The 17,632-nt window shown below is 37.0% G+C and overlaps 1 protein-coding gene across 8 annotated transcripts in view; it reads left to right on the plus strand.

Moving 5' to 3' along the window:
• The window catches only part of LOC117323244 (serine/threonine-protein phosphatase 4 regulatory subunit 4-like), a 115,978-nt gene that overhangs the window by 87,578 nt on the left and 10,768 nt on the right, over positions 1-17,632 (plus strand). Inside the window, exons 18-25 of one of the 8 annotated variants that reach the window (XM_033878315.1) lie at positions 82-123; positions 2,616-2,693; positions 3,784-3,910; positions 4,262-4,318; positions 7,983-8,030; positions 9,984-10,061; positions 13,374-13,460; positions 14,099-14,224. In XM_033878315.1, coding sequence (XP_033734206.1) covers positions 82-123; positions 2,616-2,693; positions 3,784-3,910; positions 4,262-4,318; positions 7,983-8,030; positions 9,984-10,061; positions 13,374-13,460; positions 14,099-14,224 — 643 coding nt within the window. Of the gene's footprint in view, positions 1-81; positions 124-2,615; positions 2,694-3,783; positions 3,911-4,261; positions 4,319-7,982; positions 8,031-9,983; positions 10,077-13,373; positions 13,461-14,098; positions 14,225-17,632 lie in introns of all 8 variants that reach the window. The other 7 variants (XM_033878316.1, XM_033878317.1, XM_033878318.1 and 4 more) reach the window with 7 other exon arrangements.

A 17,632-nucleotide genomic window follows, 5' to 3' on the forward strand; every position in this document is an offset into this window, starting at 1 on the left:
TGTGCCAGATTTAAAGAGGTATTGTTTTAAATGATCAGATATTGTATTTGAATCAAAATTTTTGTTTTATATCTTTTTCAGGCTGTTGAAGAATTAGATAAAATTCATGTTCAAATGGAATCGGTAAGTCAAAATCGTTATCTCTCTTCATTTAAAATTTAGTGATAACAAATTTAGATTTACCCTTCATAAACAAATTTACCCTTCTATTGTAGTTAGTGATAAACAGATTTACCCTTCTATTGTAGATAGTGATAAACAGATTTACCCTTCTATTGTAGTTATAGTGATAAACAGATTTACCCTTCTATTGTAGATAGTGATAAATAGATTTACCCTTCTATTGTAGTTAGTGATAAACAGATTTACCCTTCTATTGTAGATAGTGATAAACAGATTTACCCTTCTATTGTAGATAGTGATAAACAAATTTACTCTTCTATTGTAGTTATAGTGATAAACAGATTTACCCTTCTATTGTAGATAGTGATAAATAGATTTACCCTTCTATTGTAGATAGTGATAAATAGATTTACCCTTCTATTGTAGATAGTGATAAATAGATTTACCCTTCTATTGTAGATAGTGATAAATAGATTTACCCTTCTATTGTAGTTATAGTGATAAACAGATTTCTACCACAATAGGTGGGTGTTATTCAACTCCCAAGGCATGCAATAATCATTACAACTGTTGAATAACATTCAGTTTATACCACACATGGACTAAACCCTTAATGTGTTTTGATTGGTTGAAACGGTGACATTTGACCCGAACTGCAATTGTTATTAACGTCATCAATAATCGAATTACGTCACATCACCAGGTCCCGCCGTCACTTGTACACCTTATTTGCATACACGAAATTAGACTTGGCCACGTTCCCCTTTGATTCAAGCCGATATCATTGTGGTAGAAACAGGTCACACGACTCATGATTTTTGGATATGAAATTTATTTCACACTTGTAAGTTATTTTTTTAAAGTTACAAGAGACACTCGCTAATGCTTGTGTCTTTTGTAACTTTAAAGATAACTTACTCAAGTGAAATAAATTCCATATCCAACAACCACTCGTTGTGTAACCTCTATTTACGCTTCATAAGTAGTTGTAACATATATAGAAGTGGAATGTTTGACCACCTTTTAACCTCTGTCATCAGCATCATTGTTGATGTGAGATATGTGTTAAGTAAAATCACATATCAAAAAATGAGAAATTATGATGAAGTTAGTGAATGTTTCCAGTGTGAAAATTTCCACCATTATTTTATTATGAGTGATAAAGACAAAAGGGTCATATATTACAAATTCTGTGTGAAATACTTGTAAACCAATTTTATTTATCATGGTAGAAACGCTTAGACAAGAGTTGTTTGTTTATGAAATAGCGATAGACCTGGTGATTTTAAGTTGCTGTAGGATTAGCCATGAAAAAGGCTTCCAAGGCCTGTATCAATTAAAGATTTATGCCTGAAATGTTAAATTAAAAATGGGGAAACCAGTTTGTCCCCATAAACAAACGGGTCCCCAGGCTCCTGAATTTATACAGGAAATCAGATATGAAGTTTGATTGTGTCACCTAAAAGACAAGTAAACGAGGTCACAGGGTCATATGTAGCAGTGAAGGTCAGATAAGGGTCCTAAATGGAGGAAATTCTCAGATTCTTCAGATACTTGCAATGAGAGATCCAGTAGTGTGACTCTTTATCTGAATATTAGAAATGAAAGCCTGTACATATTAACAAGAGAGTAAGTGTAGGTCTGCAAGGTGACTGAGGTTAAGAGTCTGTCTACATAGTGAATATAGGTTAAGAGTATGTCTATACAGTGACTGGAGGTTAAGAGTATGTCTATAGAGACTGGAGGTTAAGAGTGTCTACATAGTGACTGGAGGTTAAGAGTATGTCTATAGAGACTGGAGGTTAAGAGTGTCTATACAGTGACTGGAGGTTAAGAGTATGTCTACATAGTGACTGGAGGTTAAGAGTATGTCTATACAGTGACTGGAGGTTAAGAGTATGTCTACATAGTGACTGGAGGTTAAGAGTATGTCTACATAGTGACTAGAGGTTAAGAGTATGTCAGCATAATAACTAGAGGTTAAGAGTATGTCTACATGGTGACTGGAGGTTAAGAGTATGTCTACATAATAACTAGAGGTTAAGAGTATGTCTACATGGTGACTGGAGGTTAAGAGTATGTCTACATAATAACTAGAGGTTAAGAGTATGTCTACATAATAACTGGAGGTTAAGAGTATGTCTACATGGTGACTGGAGGTTAAGAGTATGTCTACATAATAACTGGAGGTTAAGAGTATGTCTACATGGTGACTGGAGGTTAAGAGTGGGTCTGTATACTGACTGGAGGCTAAGAGTATGTGTATAGGGAAGGGAGATTAAGAGTTTGTCTACATGGTGACTGGAGGTTAAGAGTATGTCTATATAGTGACTAGAGGTTAAGAGTATGTTTACATAGTGACTTGAGGTTAAGAGTATGTCTTTAAAATAATATACCCCATGCAGTTTTTCACAAAGCAATATCAGTTCAGCTTGTTTTGTGTGATGGATAAATAGCAGTTCAAACTGTAGATGGATTTAAATTGTTTGCAGTTATCTAGAAGGATGCTGTTTGAACAAGATCTAGTGGACCAGAAAAAGGAGGATGAGGAAAAACTGCTCATAGAATTAGTAAGTTGGAAATTCCTAACAACTTTTTCTCCTCAAGCCATAAAATGTTTATACTTCCATGGGCCAAAGCCTTACCCGAACAAATGTTTTACGTTTCCATCAGCCAGACATAAGTTATCTCCCCTTGGTTTAGCAAAAGTCACCTTTCTTTAATCAAACAAAAGAATTGATTTTCCTGTAAGGCAGTGAAAAGTTAATGATGTATATTTACTCTATGTATATGTATACCCATGGTATATGTAATTAGTCAAAATTGTATCCTTCCCTTAGTCAGGCAAAAGGTGATGGAAAAAAATAGCATAGCATTCTATACCCTATAGTCAAATGGTGACAGAAAAATGTATTTTATAGTCAAAGTAGTCAAACAAAAGGTAACAGATTATATTAATGTTTAAATCTCTACTCGGAGGTGATTGGAATACCCAAACAAAAGGTCATAGATATATTCATACTCCAGTCAAATAAAAGGCAACAGAATTTTTTTTAATTTCTATCTAGTCAGACTAAAGATTAGTCACTTAATATTGGAGAACACAATAAAAATATCTTGTGATGTTATTTTTTATCAAAGCTTAAATTGATCTCTAATTTGATATGTGTATATTTATGCCTAATCAATTAGAATCTTTAGCTCTGATTGTTTGATTGGTTTCCAATTAAATAACTGTCCGGGATATAGGTTAATATGTCCATACAAACATTACATATGGATTTCACTATAAAATAGGGGATATTATATCTGAAAAATCTAGCTTTTCTTTTATTTCCTTTAAATAATAAAACTAATTTTTTACTTTTTAACTTGTGTTTAAAAGCTTTATTCATTTCTTCATCAAACTTTCAAACAGCAGGCATTAAATTAACTTTGAATAATTAAAATGAGAAAAATACTATTTATTGTGAAATATATATATACAAAATGTATATAAATAAAAAATCAAGATTAGGGTCACTTATGTTATGTTTCAAAATAGAAAGAATATTATTTGTCTCATTAGAAAAACATATGACACATGTACCTTTATATGAGGAAATCTTAATAACCCTTTTGTAAGAATAACTTTTTACAAAATATTTATTAAATGTGTAGGAAGAAAAAGACCAGAAAAAGGAAGAAGAAGCAGCAGAGAAAAAGAAAGGAGAAAAACGTAATTCTGTGACCTCCGCTGCTACAAAAAAGGGGGATAACGGAAGTAAAATTCCTGGCCCACGCAAAGGTAGGTAACTCTAGGACCAAGTCCTGAAATACTATAGTTACATAAATATAAATTATGTATAATAAATCATATTATAAATACTGTTAATGTAATAACCTACATGACTATTATTTTTATTTTGACCTTGAAGTTGATTTTCTTAAAAACAAGCTGCATTGATACAAACATTTTATCATTTTATAATGAAATATGTTTGTCCTTATAAATTGAGATATTGTGAGAATAAGAATTGTTATTTTTTGAAAGACAAAATGAAATTTATATTCACTATGAAGAATTTTAGGGGAAAATGAGTGACATGATGCCTAAATAAATCCAATAACATTAAGATACAAATGTTTGAACTTTCAGGTTCTAAAAATTTAGCTGTATCAGGCACGACATCGCCAAACACATCCACTACTAAAGGTAGGTGTTAAGTGTCGCCATGGTACCAGTGGTGTGAAGGGATACAACTTTAGGGGGCTAAGGAGCTGTTGGTGTGAAGGGATACAACTTTAGGGGGCTAGGGAGTTGTTGGTGTGAAGGGATACAACTTTAGGGGGCTAGGGAGTTGTTGGTGTGAAGGGATACAACTTTAGGGGGCTAGGGAGTTGTTGGTGTGAAGGGATACAACTTTAGGGGGCTAGGGAGTTGTTGGTGTGAAGGGATACAACTTTAGGGGGCTAGGGAGTTGTTGGTGTGAAGGGATACAACTTTAGGGGGCTAGGGAGTTGTTGGTGTGGAGGGAGTAGTAGGGAGCTACGGGTAGAGACTTGTTGGTGTGGAAAAAATCACCTACTCTTAGGTCAAGGCCCTACCTATTAATAAATATTAGAATTCCTGTTGGGGATAATAGAATTAAAAATAATCTGAGAACATTTATTCTGCAATAGTTAGTGTTGTAAGTTCAAGTTGGTAGTGTAAAGATAAATATTCATCATATGTAAATCACACACAGTACCTGAAGCCTGTCATTGGTAATCAAGATCCTTTTTTTTTTCTATTCCATCATTGTTCCAATGTTTAACCACTATACTGACCTCTACCCCTATTGTCCCAATCAGATCCTTTTCTACCCTATCCACACCCGCTCAGCTGTGTTATAATCACTATGTAAGACTTTCCACTTTATCCCTATACTCTCTTGTGTTACTCCTGAATTGACTTCCCTATGTCCAATCCCCCTATGTCTACTCGATCCTCTAACCCTCCAATTGACTTCCCTAAGTCCAATCCCCCTATGTCTACTTGATCCTCTAACCCTCCAATTGACTTCCCTAAGTCCAATCCCCCTATGTCTACTTGATCCTCTAACCCTCCAATTGACTTCCCTAAGTCCAATCCCCCTATGCCTACTCGATCCTCTAACCCTCCAATTGACTTCCCTAAGTCCAATCCCCCTCTGTCTACTCGATCCTCTAACCCTCCAATTGACTTCCCTAAGTCCAATCCCCCTATGTCTACTTGATCCTCTAACCCTCCAATTGACTTCCCTAAGTCCAATCCCCCTATGTCTACTTGATCCTCTAACCCTCCAATTGACTTCCGTAAGTCCAATCCCCCTCTGTCTACTTTGCTCGATTCTCTAACCCTCCCAATTGCTTCAGTTAATTCGGTAACAAAATCTTATGAACAATGTTCCCTTTAAATATCCAAATATGAAAATACATCCTTTAACCTTTACCCTCTCCCTTTATCTGCAAGCGTGTACCTTCCGACCCCCTGAGGTCTGCCCCCACCCCTCTAACTGTTTTATCTGTAGGCGTGTACCTTCTGACCCCCAGAGGTCTGCCCCTAACCCCTCTGTCTGTTTTAACTGTAGGCGTGTACCTTCTGACCCCCTGAGGTCTGCCCCTACCCCCTTTGTCTGTTTTATCTATAGGCATGTACCTTCTGATCCCCTGAGGTCTGCCCCTACCCCCTCTGTCTGTTTTATCTGTAGCCGTGTACCTTCTGACCCCCTGAGGTCTGCCCCTACCCCCTCTGTCTGTTTTATCTGTAGGCGTGTACCTTCTGACCCCCTGAGGTCTGCCCCTACCCCCTCTGTCTGTTTTATCTGTAGGCGTGTACCTTCTGACCCCCTGAGGTCTGCCCCTACCCCCCTACCCCCTCTGTCCCCCTCTGTCTGTTTTATCTGTAGGCGTGTACCTTCTGACCCCCTGAGATCTGCCCCTACTCCCTCTGTCTGTTTTATCTGTAGGCCTTCTGACCCCCTGAAGTCTGCCCCTACCCCCTGTGTCTGTTTTATCTGTAGGCGTATACCTTCTGACCCCCTGAGGTCTGCCCCTACCCCCTCTGTCTGTTTTATCTGTAGGCGTGTACCTTCCGACCCCCTGAGGTCTGCCCCTACCCCCTCTTGTCTGTTTTATCCGTAGGCGTGAACCTTCCGACCCCGTGAGGTCTGCCCCTACCCCCTCTGTCTGTTTTATCCGTAGGCGTGAACCTTCCGACCCCCTGAGGTCTGCCCCCACCCACTCTGACTGTTTTATCCGTAGGCGTGCACCTTCCGACCCCCTGAGGTCTGCCCCCACCCCCTCTGTCTGTTTTATCCGTAGGCGTGTACCTTTCGACCCCCTGACGTCTGCCCCTACCCCCTCTGACTGTTTTATCCGTAGGCATGTACCTTCCGACCCCCTGAGGTCTGCCCCTACCCCCTCTGTCTGTTTTATCCGTAGGCGTGTACCTTCTGACCCCCTGAGGTCTGCCCCTACCCCCTCTGTCTGTTTTATCTGTAGGCGTGTACCTTTCGACCCCCTGAGGTCTGCCCCACCCCCTCTGACTGTTTTATCTGTAGGCGTGTACCTTCTGACCTCCTGAGGTCTACCCCTAACCCCTCTGTCTGTTTTAACTGTAGGCATGTACCTTCTGACCCCCTGAGGTCTGCCCCTACCCCCCTACCCCCTCTGTCCCCCTCTGTCTGTTTTATCTGTAGGCGTGTACCTTCTGACCCCCCTGAGATCTGCCCCTACTCCCTCTGTCTGTTTTATCTGTAGGCCTTCTGACCCCCTGAAGTCTGCCCCTACCCCCTGTGTCTGTTTTATCTGTAGGCGTATACCTTCTGACCCCCTGAGGTCTGCCCCTACCCCCTCTGTCTGTTTTATCTGTAGGCGTGTACCTTCCGACCCCCTGAGGTCTGCCCCTACCCCCTCTTGTCTGTTTTATCCGTAGGCGTGAACCTTCCGACCCCGTGAGGTCTGCCCCTACCCCCTCTGTCTGTTTTATCCGTAGGCGTGAACCTTCCGACCCCCTGAGGTCTGCCCCCACCCACTCTGACTGTTTTATCCGTAGGCGTGCACCTTCCGACCCCCTGAGGTCTGCCCCCTACCCCTCTGTCTGTTTTATCCGTAGGCGTGTACCATTCGACCCCCTGACGTCTGCCCCTACCCCCTCTGACTGTTTTATCCGTAGGCATGTACCTTCCGACCCCCTGAGGTCTGCCCCTACCCCCTCTGTCTGTTTTATCCGTAGGCGTGTACCTTCTGACCCCCTGAGGTCTGCCCCTACCCCCTCTGTCTGTTTTATCTGTAGGCGTGTACCTTTCGACCCCCTGAGGTCTGCCCCCACCCCCTCTGACTGTTTTATCTGTAGGCATGTACCTTCCGACCCCCTGAGGTCTGCCCCCACCCCCTCTTACTGTTTTATCTGTAGGCGTGTACCTTCCGACCCCCTGAGGTCTGCCCCCACCCCCTCTGACTGTTTTATCTGTAGGCATGTACCTTCTAACCCCGACGTCTGCCTAGTGTCTACTGTTTGTTGCCTATATGCTTTGCCCTAAGTCGGCTTTCACCCTGCATTACAGTGTTTGTGTGTCCAATGTAGTTCTGTGGGGTGAAGGTACCTTGTCTCCTTAGGTGTGTAAAGATGGATGCCTGCATTATCATATTACAAAAGAAAAAATATAAAATAACCTAATCATTTGTGAACAATAACAAAAGGAAGTCTGATTTGATATGTGCCAGATTTGCTAACAAACAAATTTCAAATTTTATACATTTATCTTTGATATATTTAGCTAAGATTTGACAAGCAGAAGAAAGCAGAAGTTATTCTAATACTACACATCTGAAACATTGTGATGCTATTTTCACAGATCTCACCAGTTTTAAGTTTATTTATCCACCATATTTGCAACCTGAAGGTAAAGAATTTCGCAATCACATTTTGCTTCACAGCTGTTGAAAGCGGCCATCTTTGCTTACCTATTTGGTGTATCATACTCCTTACTCATTTTACTGACAGAAAACTGAGTATATATCCGTACTGTAGATCAAGTCTATATACCTACTATTAGAACTGAGACATGTTAAATTATCAGTAATGATTGTTCAGTTAAGGCCATGACAAATGCATGTTTCTTGGATAAACTTTAAGCTCTTACCTAATTTTAAATTTCCTTCTAAATTTTTTGTCTCCATGACAGTTAAAAAATTTTTTTTAAGATTTCATTTGCTTTTTCAATCCTATGTTTTTTTTTATCAAATTTGAAACTTAAAAGAATGAATTTGATGTGGCCTTTTCATTATTATGGGTTGAAAATTCTGGCTAGGATTTTTTGGGCCGATGTGTTGTTCTGGCCGTTACACAGTGTGACGTTGCACTGTTTGATTTCACAGTGAAGACATTTAAAGCATGATATAAGCATTTTGATACATTTTAATTTGTTTAAAATAGATGTTAACTTCTTTCTAAGTCCTTTTTTCCTGCATGTTCGGGTTGTTATGATAATTTTTCAGGATCATCTTACTGAAAATTCTAGATCTCAACAAATTAATGAAGAATAATTCCAATTTATTCTGTGATATTGTGTTAGAAGGCTGAGTAGTTTAGCCATCGTATCCTCAACTTCCTTTATAGCCTGTGTATCATTTTCTCTGAATTCTTTGCTGCCAATTCTGAAAGATAGTTCTCATCTGACTGGGCCAGCCCTAGGAATCAGTCGTTGTCTTAATACCAGTCATCAGTAATGTAGGGATCGGTCATCAGCTGTGATCAGTCCTGGGTAATAACGACCGCTCTGCTTCTTACATTGACCTTAATAAGCTTATCATTCTAGACTTAGTACTGACCATTGGTCAAATTTATCTTGCATGTGTCACAGTTATAATAGTTAATCCAGTTGTATGAGGGTCCTGTTGAATCCGTTGTGATATTGAATTTACAATTCTGCCAACATTTGTAACATATTGTAATCACCAACACACCACAGTTTAATAGTATTGATATTAACTGACAAAACTGTGAGAAATATTAATTTTAATGCTTGTATAACTAGTAATCAAAAAGTCGTAACAGTAACGTCACTCAACACAGTTACCACAGAGTTATCTCCCTTTGTACATTTTTGTCAGTGTTCTTTTAGAATTTGTCTGTGTATCATATATATGTACTTGTCAATTTTTATCCTCAATTGTCGATTCCTATTCTTACTTTCATAAGTATCTGTGGCAAACTTGAAACTTGACCGCTTTTTTCGTTCACTTTTCCTCTTCTCCACTAAAAATTAAATGATAAATACATTGTACTTACCAAACATATGATTTCTGTTTGTCTTGGTTATATATGATTTAAAAGCAGGACATTTTTTTTTTTTAATTTGGTAATCATACTGATATGACAGAAATTGATCAAGTTTCACTTTTGCTTAGAATGGTTGATTGAGCAGCCAACAGATGTGAGTATAAGGATTAGAAATGACAGTTTAGGGATTGTATGTACGATGTGTAGATACCAGTAACTGACAGTTTAGGGATTGTATGTACGATGTGTAGATACCAGTAACTGACAGTTAAGGGATTGTATGTACGATGTGTAGATACCAGTAACTGACAGTTTAGGGATTGTATGTACCATGTGTAGATACCAGTAACTGACAGTTTAGGGATTGTATGTACGATGTGTAGATACCAGTAACTGACAGTTTAGGGATTGTATGTACGATGTGTAGATACCAGTAACTGACAGTTTAGGGATTGTATGTACGATGTGTAGATACCAGTAACTGACAGTTTAGGGATTGTATGTACGATGTGTAGATACCAGGAACTGTTATCATTGTTATCTCATCCTTTTGTCCTTAATTTGTCTAATGAAGATATCCAGAACAGAATTGGAAAAAATAGCATAGCCAAATCAAAGTCGACAAACAGTTTGTCTCAGATTCCTCGCCGAGGTAAGACAATTACAGGTAAAGACAAATGCACGTACCTGTCCCTGACCAGGTTTTTACCTGTCCTGTAGTATTTACCTGTATATATCAGTGTTGTGGGTCTGGTACGGAGGTGACCGTCTCTGCATGGCTCTGTATGGTGGAAGGCTGGCATGTATGACCAATCATCAATGATCCACAGATTAGTACTATGTACTGTACAAAGTGTTTTACAATTTACTGTTATTTTACTGCCTACAAATTAAGTGTTTTACATCAAAATTTATCATCCTTATAAATTAGTGTTTTAATATCAAAATTTTTCATCGTTATAAATCAGTGTTTTTATATAGGTTATTCATCAAATTGGGCATCAGCAGGCATTGATTTTGAATTACATGTATAACGACAGTTTCCTCGGAATTTAATTAATGATAACTGTTATATACATTTTGTAGATTTATGTAATCAAGGTTTTGATTTGAACTCCACACTCCAATAATGTTAATTTAATGAATGTATCAGCAGTTGATGTTGATGAGAGAATCAGCATTCTGTCCTGATCTCATCCGATTACTACATTCGGAATATGGCTGAAATGTTCTCTTGTTTCATATTCGGTGCTAAATTATTTTGTAAGGTGAAATAAATTGTTGTAGAGCATATGATTATAGACTGAGTTGTCTGCCCTTTATAACCACTGGTGTATCGGACTAGTCGCTAACCTGTCTATACTACACTAAAACAGATAGTCTTAGTTAACACCTTACCAGGCTGATCACCAACGACTCATCAACACTATACTGGCAAATACTGTTTACAATTTTACTCAGAATTGTGACACAACAAAAGTTATTTTATGAAAAGTAAATTAATGTTTATAATTCTGAAACCAGCTAAGTTTGATGGCTAGATTACAAACCCTATTTAAGGGAAATGAAATGGAATCAGTCCCCTAAAATAATCATTGATCATATAGTCAGTTTAACATGTAAAAACATGATTTGATTATAGAAGATTATTTTTTATGTTGATATGTCGTTGAGGATCAGCCGTTTACTGTACATAGTATAGTATCTATGGAACAACGCTATAGAGGATTTCCTGTTACAGTTATACACTAATGGACAAGTGTGCTACTATTCTGATATAACAAAAACAATGTATGAAATATGATATAAGTGATTAAAAATTAAAAGTGTTCTCAATTTGCAAGTAGAAACTTTAGAATACAGAAATTAATGATAAGGAAGAAAAATAAAATTCATTTCATTATTTTGAAACTGTATTAACCTGAAATTATTAAAAGATTCCTTTACAAATATAATCAATACTGTAAATCTAACATCTGATATAATAAGGATAGAGATTTAGTTTGGGTTTCACGATTCTCATAATTAAAATTGGGACTAAATCTCTGTTAAATTTGTCACTTAAAGTCTCCAATTTGTGATATTTGATTGATAAAAAAGTAAACGAGAGAGAGAATTAAGACTTGAACATTAAACTGTACATGATCTTTTTATGTGTTGGAAAGTAAGATGTGTTAGTACTTGGTGAACCAAGTGTGCATGGATGTAAGAGTTATGCCCCTTGTATATCGCTGCATGTAAGTGTTGTTTGTTGCCAAGATACCATGTCAGGCATTTATTACTGTTAATTATATTGTTCTTTTGGAAAATAACCATCACCTTTTATGTAAGATGTAAAACAAACAAGTGTCTTTAACTGTTGTACAAGTTTTCAGGGCTCTTGTCAAATTTTGAATTATAAACAATATAGACAGAATGCTGTTAGTGATTATTGGCCACTGTGACTGATAACCATGATGGAACTAAGAAGACAGATTCAGCACAGGGTTACTGTATGTAGAACTTCACTAATGATTCAAACCTACTAGGTTAATCTCTAAAGCTATGAAAGTATTTGGTGATCATTCACAGATTCAAGTGTACCAATATTTTTACATTACGATTTGCTTCGCTTCTTTTAAAAAAAAGTCAGCTTTAGCATGGTTGTTGTAACCGGGTAACCACTGTATCTTTACTGTGGTCATTATATACAGGGTATCTGAGCATGGTTGTTGTGTGTAGGGTAACCACTGTATCATACCGTGGTCATTATATACAGGGTATCTGAGTATGGTTGTTGTGTGTAGGGTAACCACTGTATCTTTACCGTGGTCATTATATACAGGGTATCTGAGTATGGTTGTTGTGTGTAGGGTAACCACTGTATCTTTACCGTGGTCATTATATACAGGGTATCTGAGTATGGTTGTTGTGTGTAGGGTAACCATTGTATCTTTACTGTGGTCATTATATACAGGGTATCTGAGTATGGTTGTTGTGTGTAGGGTAACCACTGTATCTTTACTGTGGTCATTATATACAGGGTATCTGAGTATGGTTGTTGTAACCAGGTAACCACTGTATCTTTACTGTGGTCATTATATACAGGGTATCTGCTTCATCTTCCAGAGCTTCAGTTAATTGTCCTGTATTAAGTTGGCATGACTGTCCTGCTTGATAATGATATGAACTTGAAAGCAAAAAAGCATGAATGTATATTTAATGTTCTGTTTATCCCTGTAATTTATATGTTTATTTTATTTTTTTTCGATCTTCAAAAATTGTCAGTAATTTCAGATTACCAGTCATAAGAAAATTCTTATGACAATTAAAGCTGTCAACAGATATATAATGTAAGCAGATAATGTGCTTGTTAGATGAAAATGTTTGCAATTAATTTTATTTCATCAAAGAAATATGAGATATTACAATTTTGTTATGTATTGTATGTTTATATTGTCATTTATACATATTAAGGAGGTATGATATCTTTATTACTGCATGGGGTCATCAATCTCCTTTCTAGAAACCTTTAGAATACCAGTGTTGGTAGTTAATATAGGGAGCAGATGAACATATTTGCCAACATTTTTTATTAAGAGAATGTGCACATTCGAACTTAATGCTTCCTTTAGGTGTAGTTATTTTAAACTGATCTTTTGTTTTATTCAAATTATTGAAAATTAAAAAAAAAAATAGTTTTTGTCCAAAAAATTGGCAAAAAGTAAGAAGTTTCCTTAGAAAATATGTAGGGTTAGCAGCTGTTTGTTGTCCAATCTCTGGTAAAAAGTAAACAGTTTCTTGAGAAAATCGGGATGGTTAATTTGGCAGGTGTCTGTTGTTCAGTAATCTGTTGTTAATTTCAAAGCAATTTTATCAATTTATAAACAGTATTATGTGTATTGTTTTGTAAACTACACTTCTCACTTTCACATTGGTTTATTGATTTTACACACATTGTGTTATTTTTGTGTACTTTGTTCAGAAAATATAGGGAAACCAGACTCGCCCAAACCTATTAGAAGCAAAATACCGGCAGCCAAAGTCAAGACTCTGTCTAACAATGACTCAGGTCAGATCTTTGTCTCATGCATGTTTGTCTGCATGGATATCCATGGGTGTGTGTATAATAATGGGATGATGAAGGTGTTTATTGTGAGGACAGGATGCTCTATATATGTTGACAATTTGTATACTTTTTGTTGTAACTATATGTTCACATCTCCTGTTTTATCTATAAATCTATTATCTTCATCACTGTCTGTTACTATGTAGTTGTACATTTGTGTCTATGTAGATGACACTTCACAGTCGTCCTCAGGGAAGGGGCTGTTCTAGTCAGATGTTAAAAAAAGAATGAACAAAACTATGAAAGAAAATGGAAACCTGACTTGATATATATGGACATATTATCTGAAATCCTGAGCTTTAGCTAATAATATCATTATGAGTCAAATGTTTCATTTCTAAGTATGTTTGTGAATCAAAGTTTTATCACAATCCTGTCTTATTTCAGGTGTGGAGATTAGTAAAGTTTAAACTTGTTTTGACTACTTCTATAATCTGTATTCTTTGTCTGGATTCTTAAACAAGATTCGAGGTAAAATCTACACTTGTCAAGAGGCCTTTTATTTCATGATATCTGGGAAGACCAAGAGTACTGCTAAGAGGTCTGTAGTAACATCATCTGCGTTTCTTTCCATTGTACAGGGAAGAAAGACGCGACAGTCTCTAAGTCAATGCCTAACAAGGCCCTGCCTCGGCTGAGTCGTCTCCCCTTGTACAGCTCCCAGCCAAATCTACATTCCTCTCAGAGCAAGTCCCCCGTTGGTCGAGGTGAGGGGATTCCCCCCGTGTTCACTGCCTCACTGCATTGTGTTTGACAGGTGTTTCAGTGCATGTCGACTTTTACTGACCACCGTCACAGTTACTGACAGTCATGTGATCGTCCTCACTCGCCATCTATCTAGGTCACTAGGGACAGACAACTCTAATCATCAGTCACTCCTGCTGTAGTAGACTGTTGTTTTGTGATCGTCTTGTGAATCTTGTTTCTTTGTAGTCCATTTTCAGAAGGACCATATATGCATGATCTCTCGGAGATGTCTACTTCACCACTCGGCCTACTGCTGAACTCTTCAGCCTACTACCCTCTTCTTTTCTTACTTGTATTTTATTTCCAATTGTATTTTCCTTAAAACAACAAATTTTTGGCCTTTGTCCTTTTCTGCTCTAAAATGAACTTTACAGATTTCATCATTTGTCAGAAAAATAAGTTTTTAAAACAAAACAGATGTTAGTATTGAGCTTTGTGTAGGTGGTGTTGTACTAGTGAGTGTAGTTACATGGTGGTTTGCATGGCATGGATTATCAAGTTGTTGTCTAGTATTTTACATTGTCACATTCTCCTAATTCATTACTCTTTTTATTTTCAGTACAAATGCTGAAAAATTTCAGCACTTTTTGTGTTGAGAGTATGATTTTCAAATTTCTTATATACTTTTTGTAAATTTTTATTCACTCATTTGTTGAAGTAATTTTTTATCGACATGTCATATCATGTATCTCTGAGAAATTTTCACAATAGAATCTTTTGAATGGTTTTTCTCTTGGAACTTTGTTGTTAAAGTTTGCGTCTCCTAGATGTTATGTCAGTGATAGAAGTGTAAAATTGAAGTATATTGATGTTGATAATGTTGTTAGTTGTATTGATACTTGTGGTGATGTGGTGAAGAGTTAATGACCTGTTGTCGTTTGCCCAGCGTGTAAACCTGCTCTGGCCCCGAAGCCTTCGGGGGGCACTGGTCTAAAGAAGACACCGCTTTCCAGATTGTCCAAACTACCACTGTACAACTCGAATCCGGACTTGTGCTCCGAGAGGCTCAGGGAGGCGGGACCCATAAGGGGACAACCCAGAGCCCAGAGGTACCGCAAATTCCTCGCTCGATCATCAGATTTTATTTTCTGTCAGATGCATTAAGATATGCTTTTTGTATTCTGCAAAAATCTTGAGTTTGTATATAAAACAATGATTTTACCATGTAGATTATGTACCTTTGCATGGCTGACGTAAAGTTTAGGGCGTTATACTATCATTTCCCAATTTCTACAATGCTGATGAGTGGCTCTTCCTCAATGACACTCTTCTTCCTCGGCTTTGGGTTGATCAGGACGTGCATTCCTTTTAGTTCTGTGCTGTGCTCTTAACTCTCTTCCGTGTTTCTGGTCCGTTTCCATTTTATAGTGCCATCTGGGTCAAATTTTACATCATGTATGCTAGTACATATAGCATGTATTTATTTCAGTGCCATCTGCCTTAATTATCGCATTGATTTAAATGGAAAGTAGGAATATATTGGAGTTATGTTGACTTCTATTTAATGTTATCTATAGCAATGTGTGTATTTTTAAAACATTGAGTATTTTTCACTGTGAAATGTTGGAATGTCACCCTTTACAACGGAGAAAATATAAACTTAAAACTTGACTTGATAGAACATGTTACTGGGTCTACTTTAAATCCCCCAGAAATGTTACCTTTTCACTTCAACATCTGGATAGAGGTCAAAGTTCGAAGCAATTAAGTTTAATTGAAAGGTTTAGTTAATTACTGATTTGAGCCTAATTTGTCATTATTTTCACTATTTATGGTACAGCTGTGTAATACATAGTATCTGCATGTTGCATGTAACAATAAAGTGTCAAGTGAATTAATGAAATAAGCAAACAACGTGTTGTGTTTTCGTCTTATGCAAATCTTGTGAAGTCTTGGGACTTGAATTTTGATTTTTTTGCATTTAAATATCCACGGTGCTGTGTGAAGACATTGGATCAAAACCTTTATTATTATTATTATATTTTTTTTTTGCCTGTATTGAAAAAAAAAACCTAAACAAAAAGATAAACTTGTGTCTTTGTGTTCTGTGTATAATAATGTAAATGAAAAGTGTTGACAACTTTGTTAATGAGAGAGGGTTGTGGTGTGGTAGAAGATGATTTAAGAATGTTCTGTATGATTGACAGATAATTTAGTGCATCATGTGATACAATATTATACATGTAATTGGTTGATACACTGTTTGACTTACACTTCACCACGTCAACAACTACATGTATACAGTTAAACCTCACTTACTCGAACCCGCTTTGAACGAAATGTTGTAAATCTGTATTAATCTTCCTTTTTCATTACTGTCATTATTAACTGCTATCGACCACGTACATAATAATAGCATAAGTATACTATTTCACAATGTGAAGATATGGTTAAATAGTATCACTAAAGATGTGACAGATCTATACTTGACGATCCAGAACCAACCTTAGATAACTCAAATACCACGTATTGACAGGTGTTTCACTTTGAGTAAGTGGGGTTTTACTGAATGTGATCAGGTGCCCATGACTTTGAGTAAGTGGGGTTTTACTGTATGTACATATTACCCACTGTACCCTGGTTATTGAAGAAGGGATCACTGGGCATTGTCTTTCTGTAGTACAGAGTAGTACCTCCATGTATCAGAATGAATTCAAGCTTTGTACATTGGGAATCTAAAGCTTCAGTCGTCGTATATTTACTTTTCACATCATTTATGTTCCTTGTTAAAATGTACAATTAAAGGGAGATAACTCTCACACAAAATACATATAATTTCATTATTATTATTTTTTTTTTTTCGTTTGAAGGTACAATTTCCAAGGGCTTTAGTGGGAATTATTCACTTTTTACAGTCTATATGTTTATATTTGTGAACATTTATTTATCTGACAATAAGCCAATCCACATCATCTATATTGAACAAATACTATTTGCCACTGCTGTGATTAGTCTAGCCCCTTACTGTGCCAGATGTTATGTGTTAATTGGTCCCTGGACTTATTACAGGATAAATACAGTATATATCAGATGTCTGAGCTTGAGTTATAGTTTATGTGTTGGTCCCCTGGACTTATTACAGGATAAATACGGTATATATCATATGTCTGAGCTTGAGTTATAGGATGTGTTGACTTATTACAGGATAAATACAGTATATATCATATGTCTGAGCTTGAGTTATAGTTTATGTGTTGGTCCCCTGGACTTATTACAGGATAAATACAGTATATATCATATGTCTGAGCTTGAGTTATAGTTTATGTGTTGGTCCCCTGGACTTATTACAGGATAAATACGGTATATATCAGATGTCTGAGCTTGAGTTATAGTTTATGTGTTGGTCCCCTGGGCTTATTACAGGATAA

This window comes from Pecten maximus, chromosome 3 (genome assembly GCF_902652985.1).
Source record: "Pecten maximus chromosome 3, xPecMax1.1, whole genome shotgun sequence".
Lineage (NCBI taxonomy): Eukaryota > Metazoa > Mollusca > Bivalvia > Pectinida > Pectinidae > Pecten > Pecten maximus.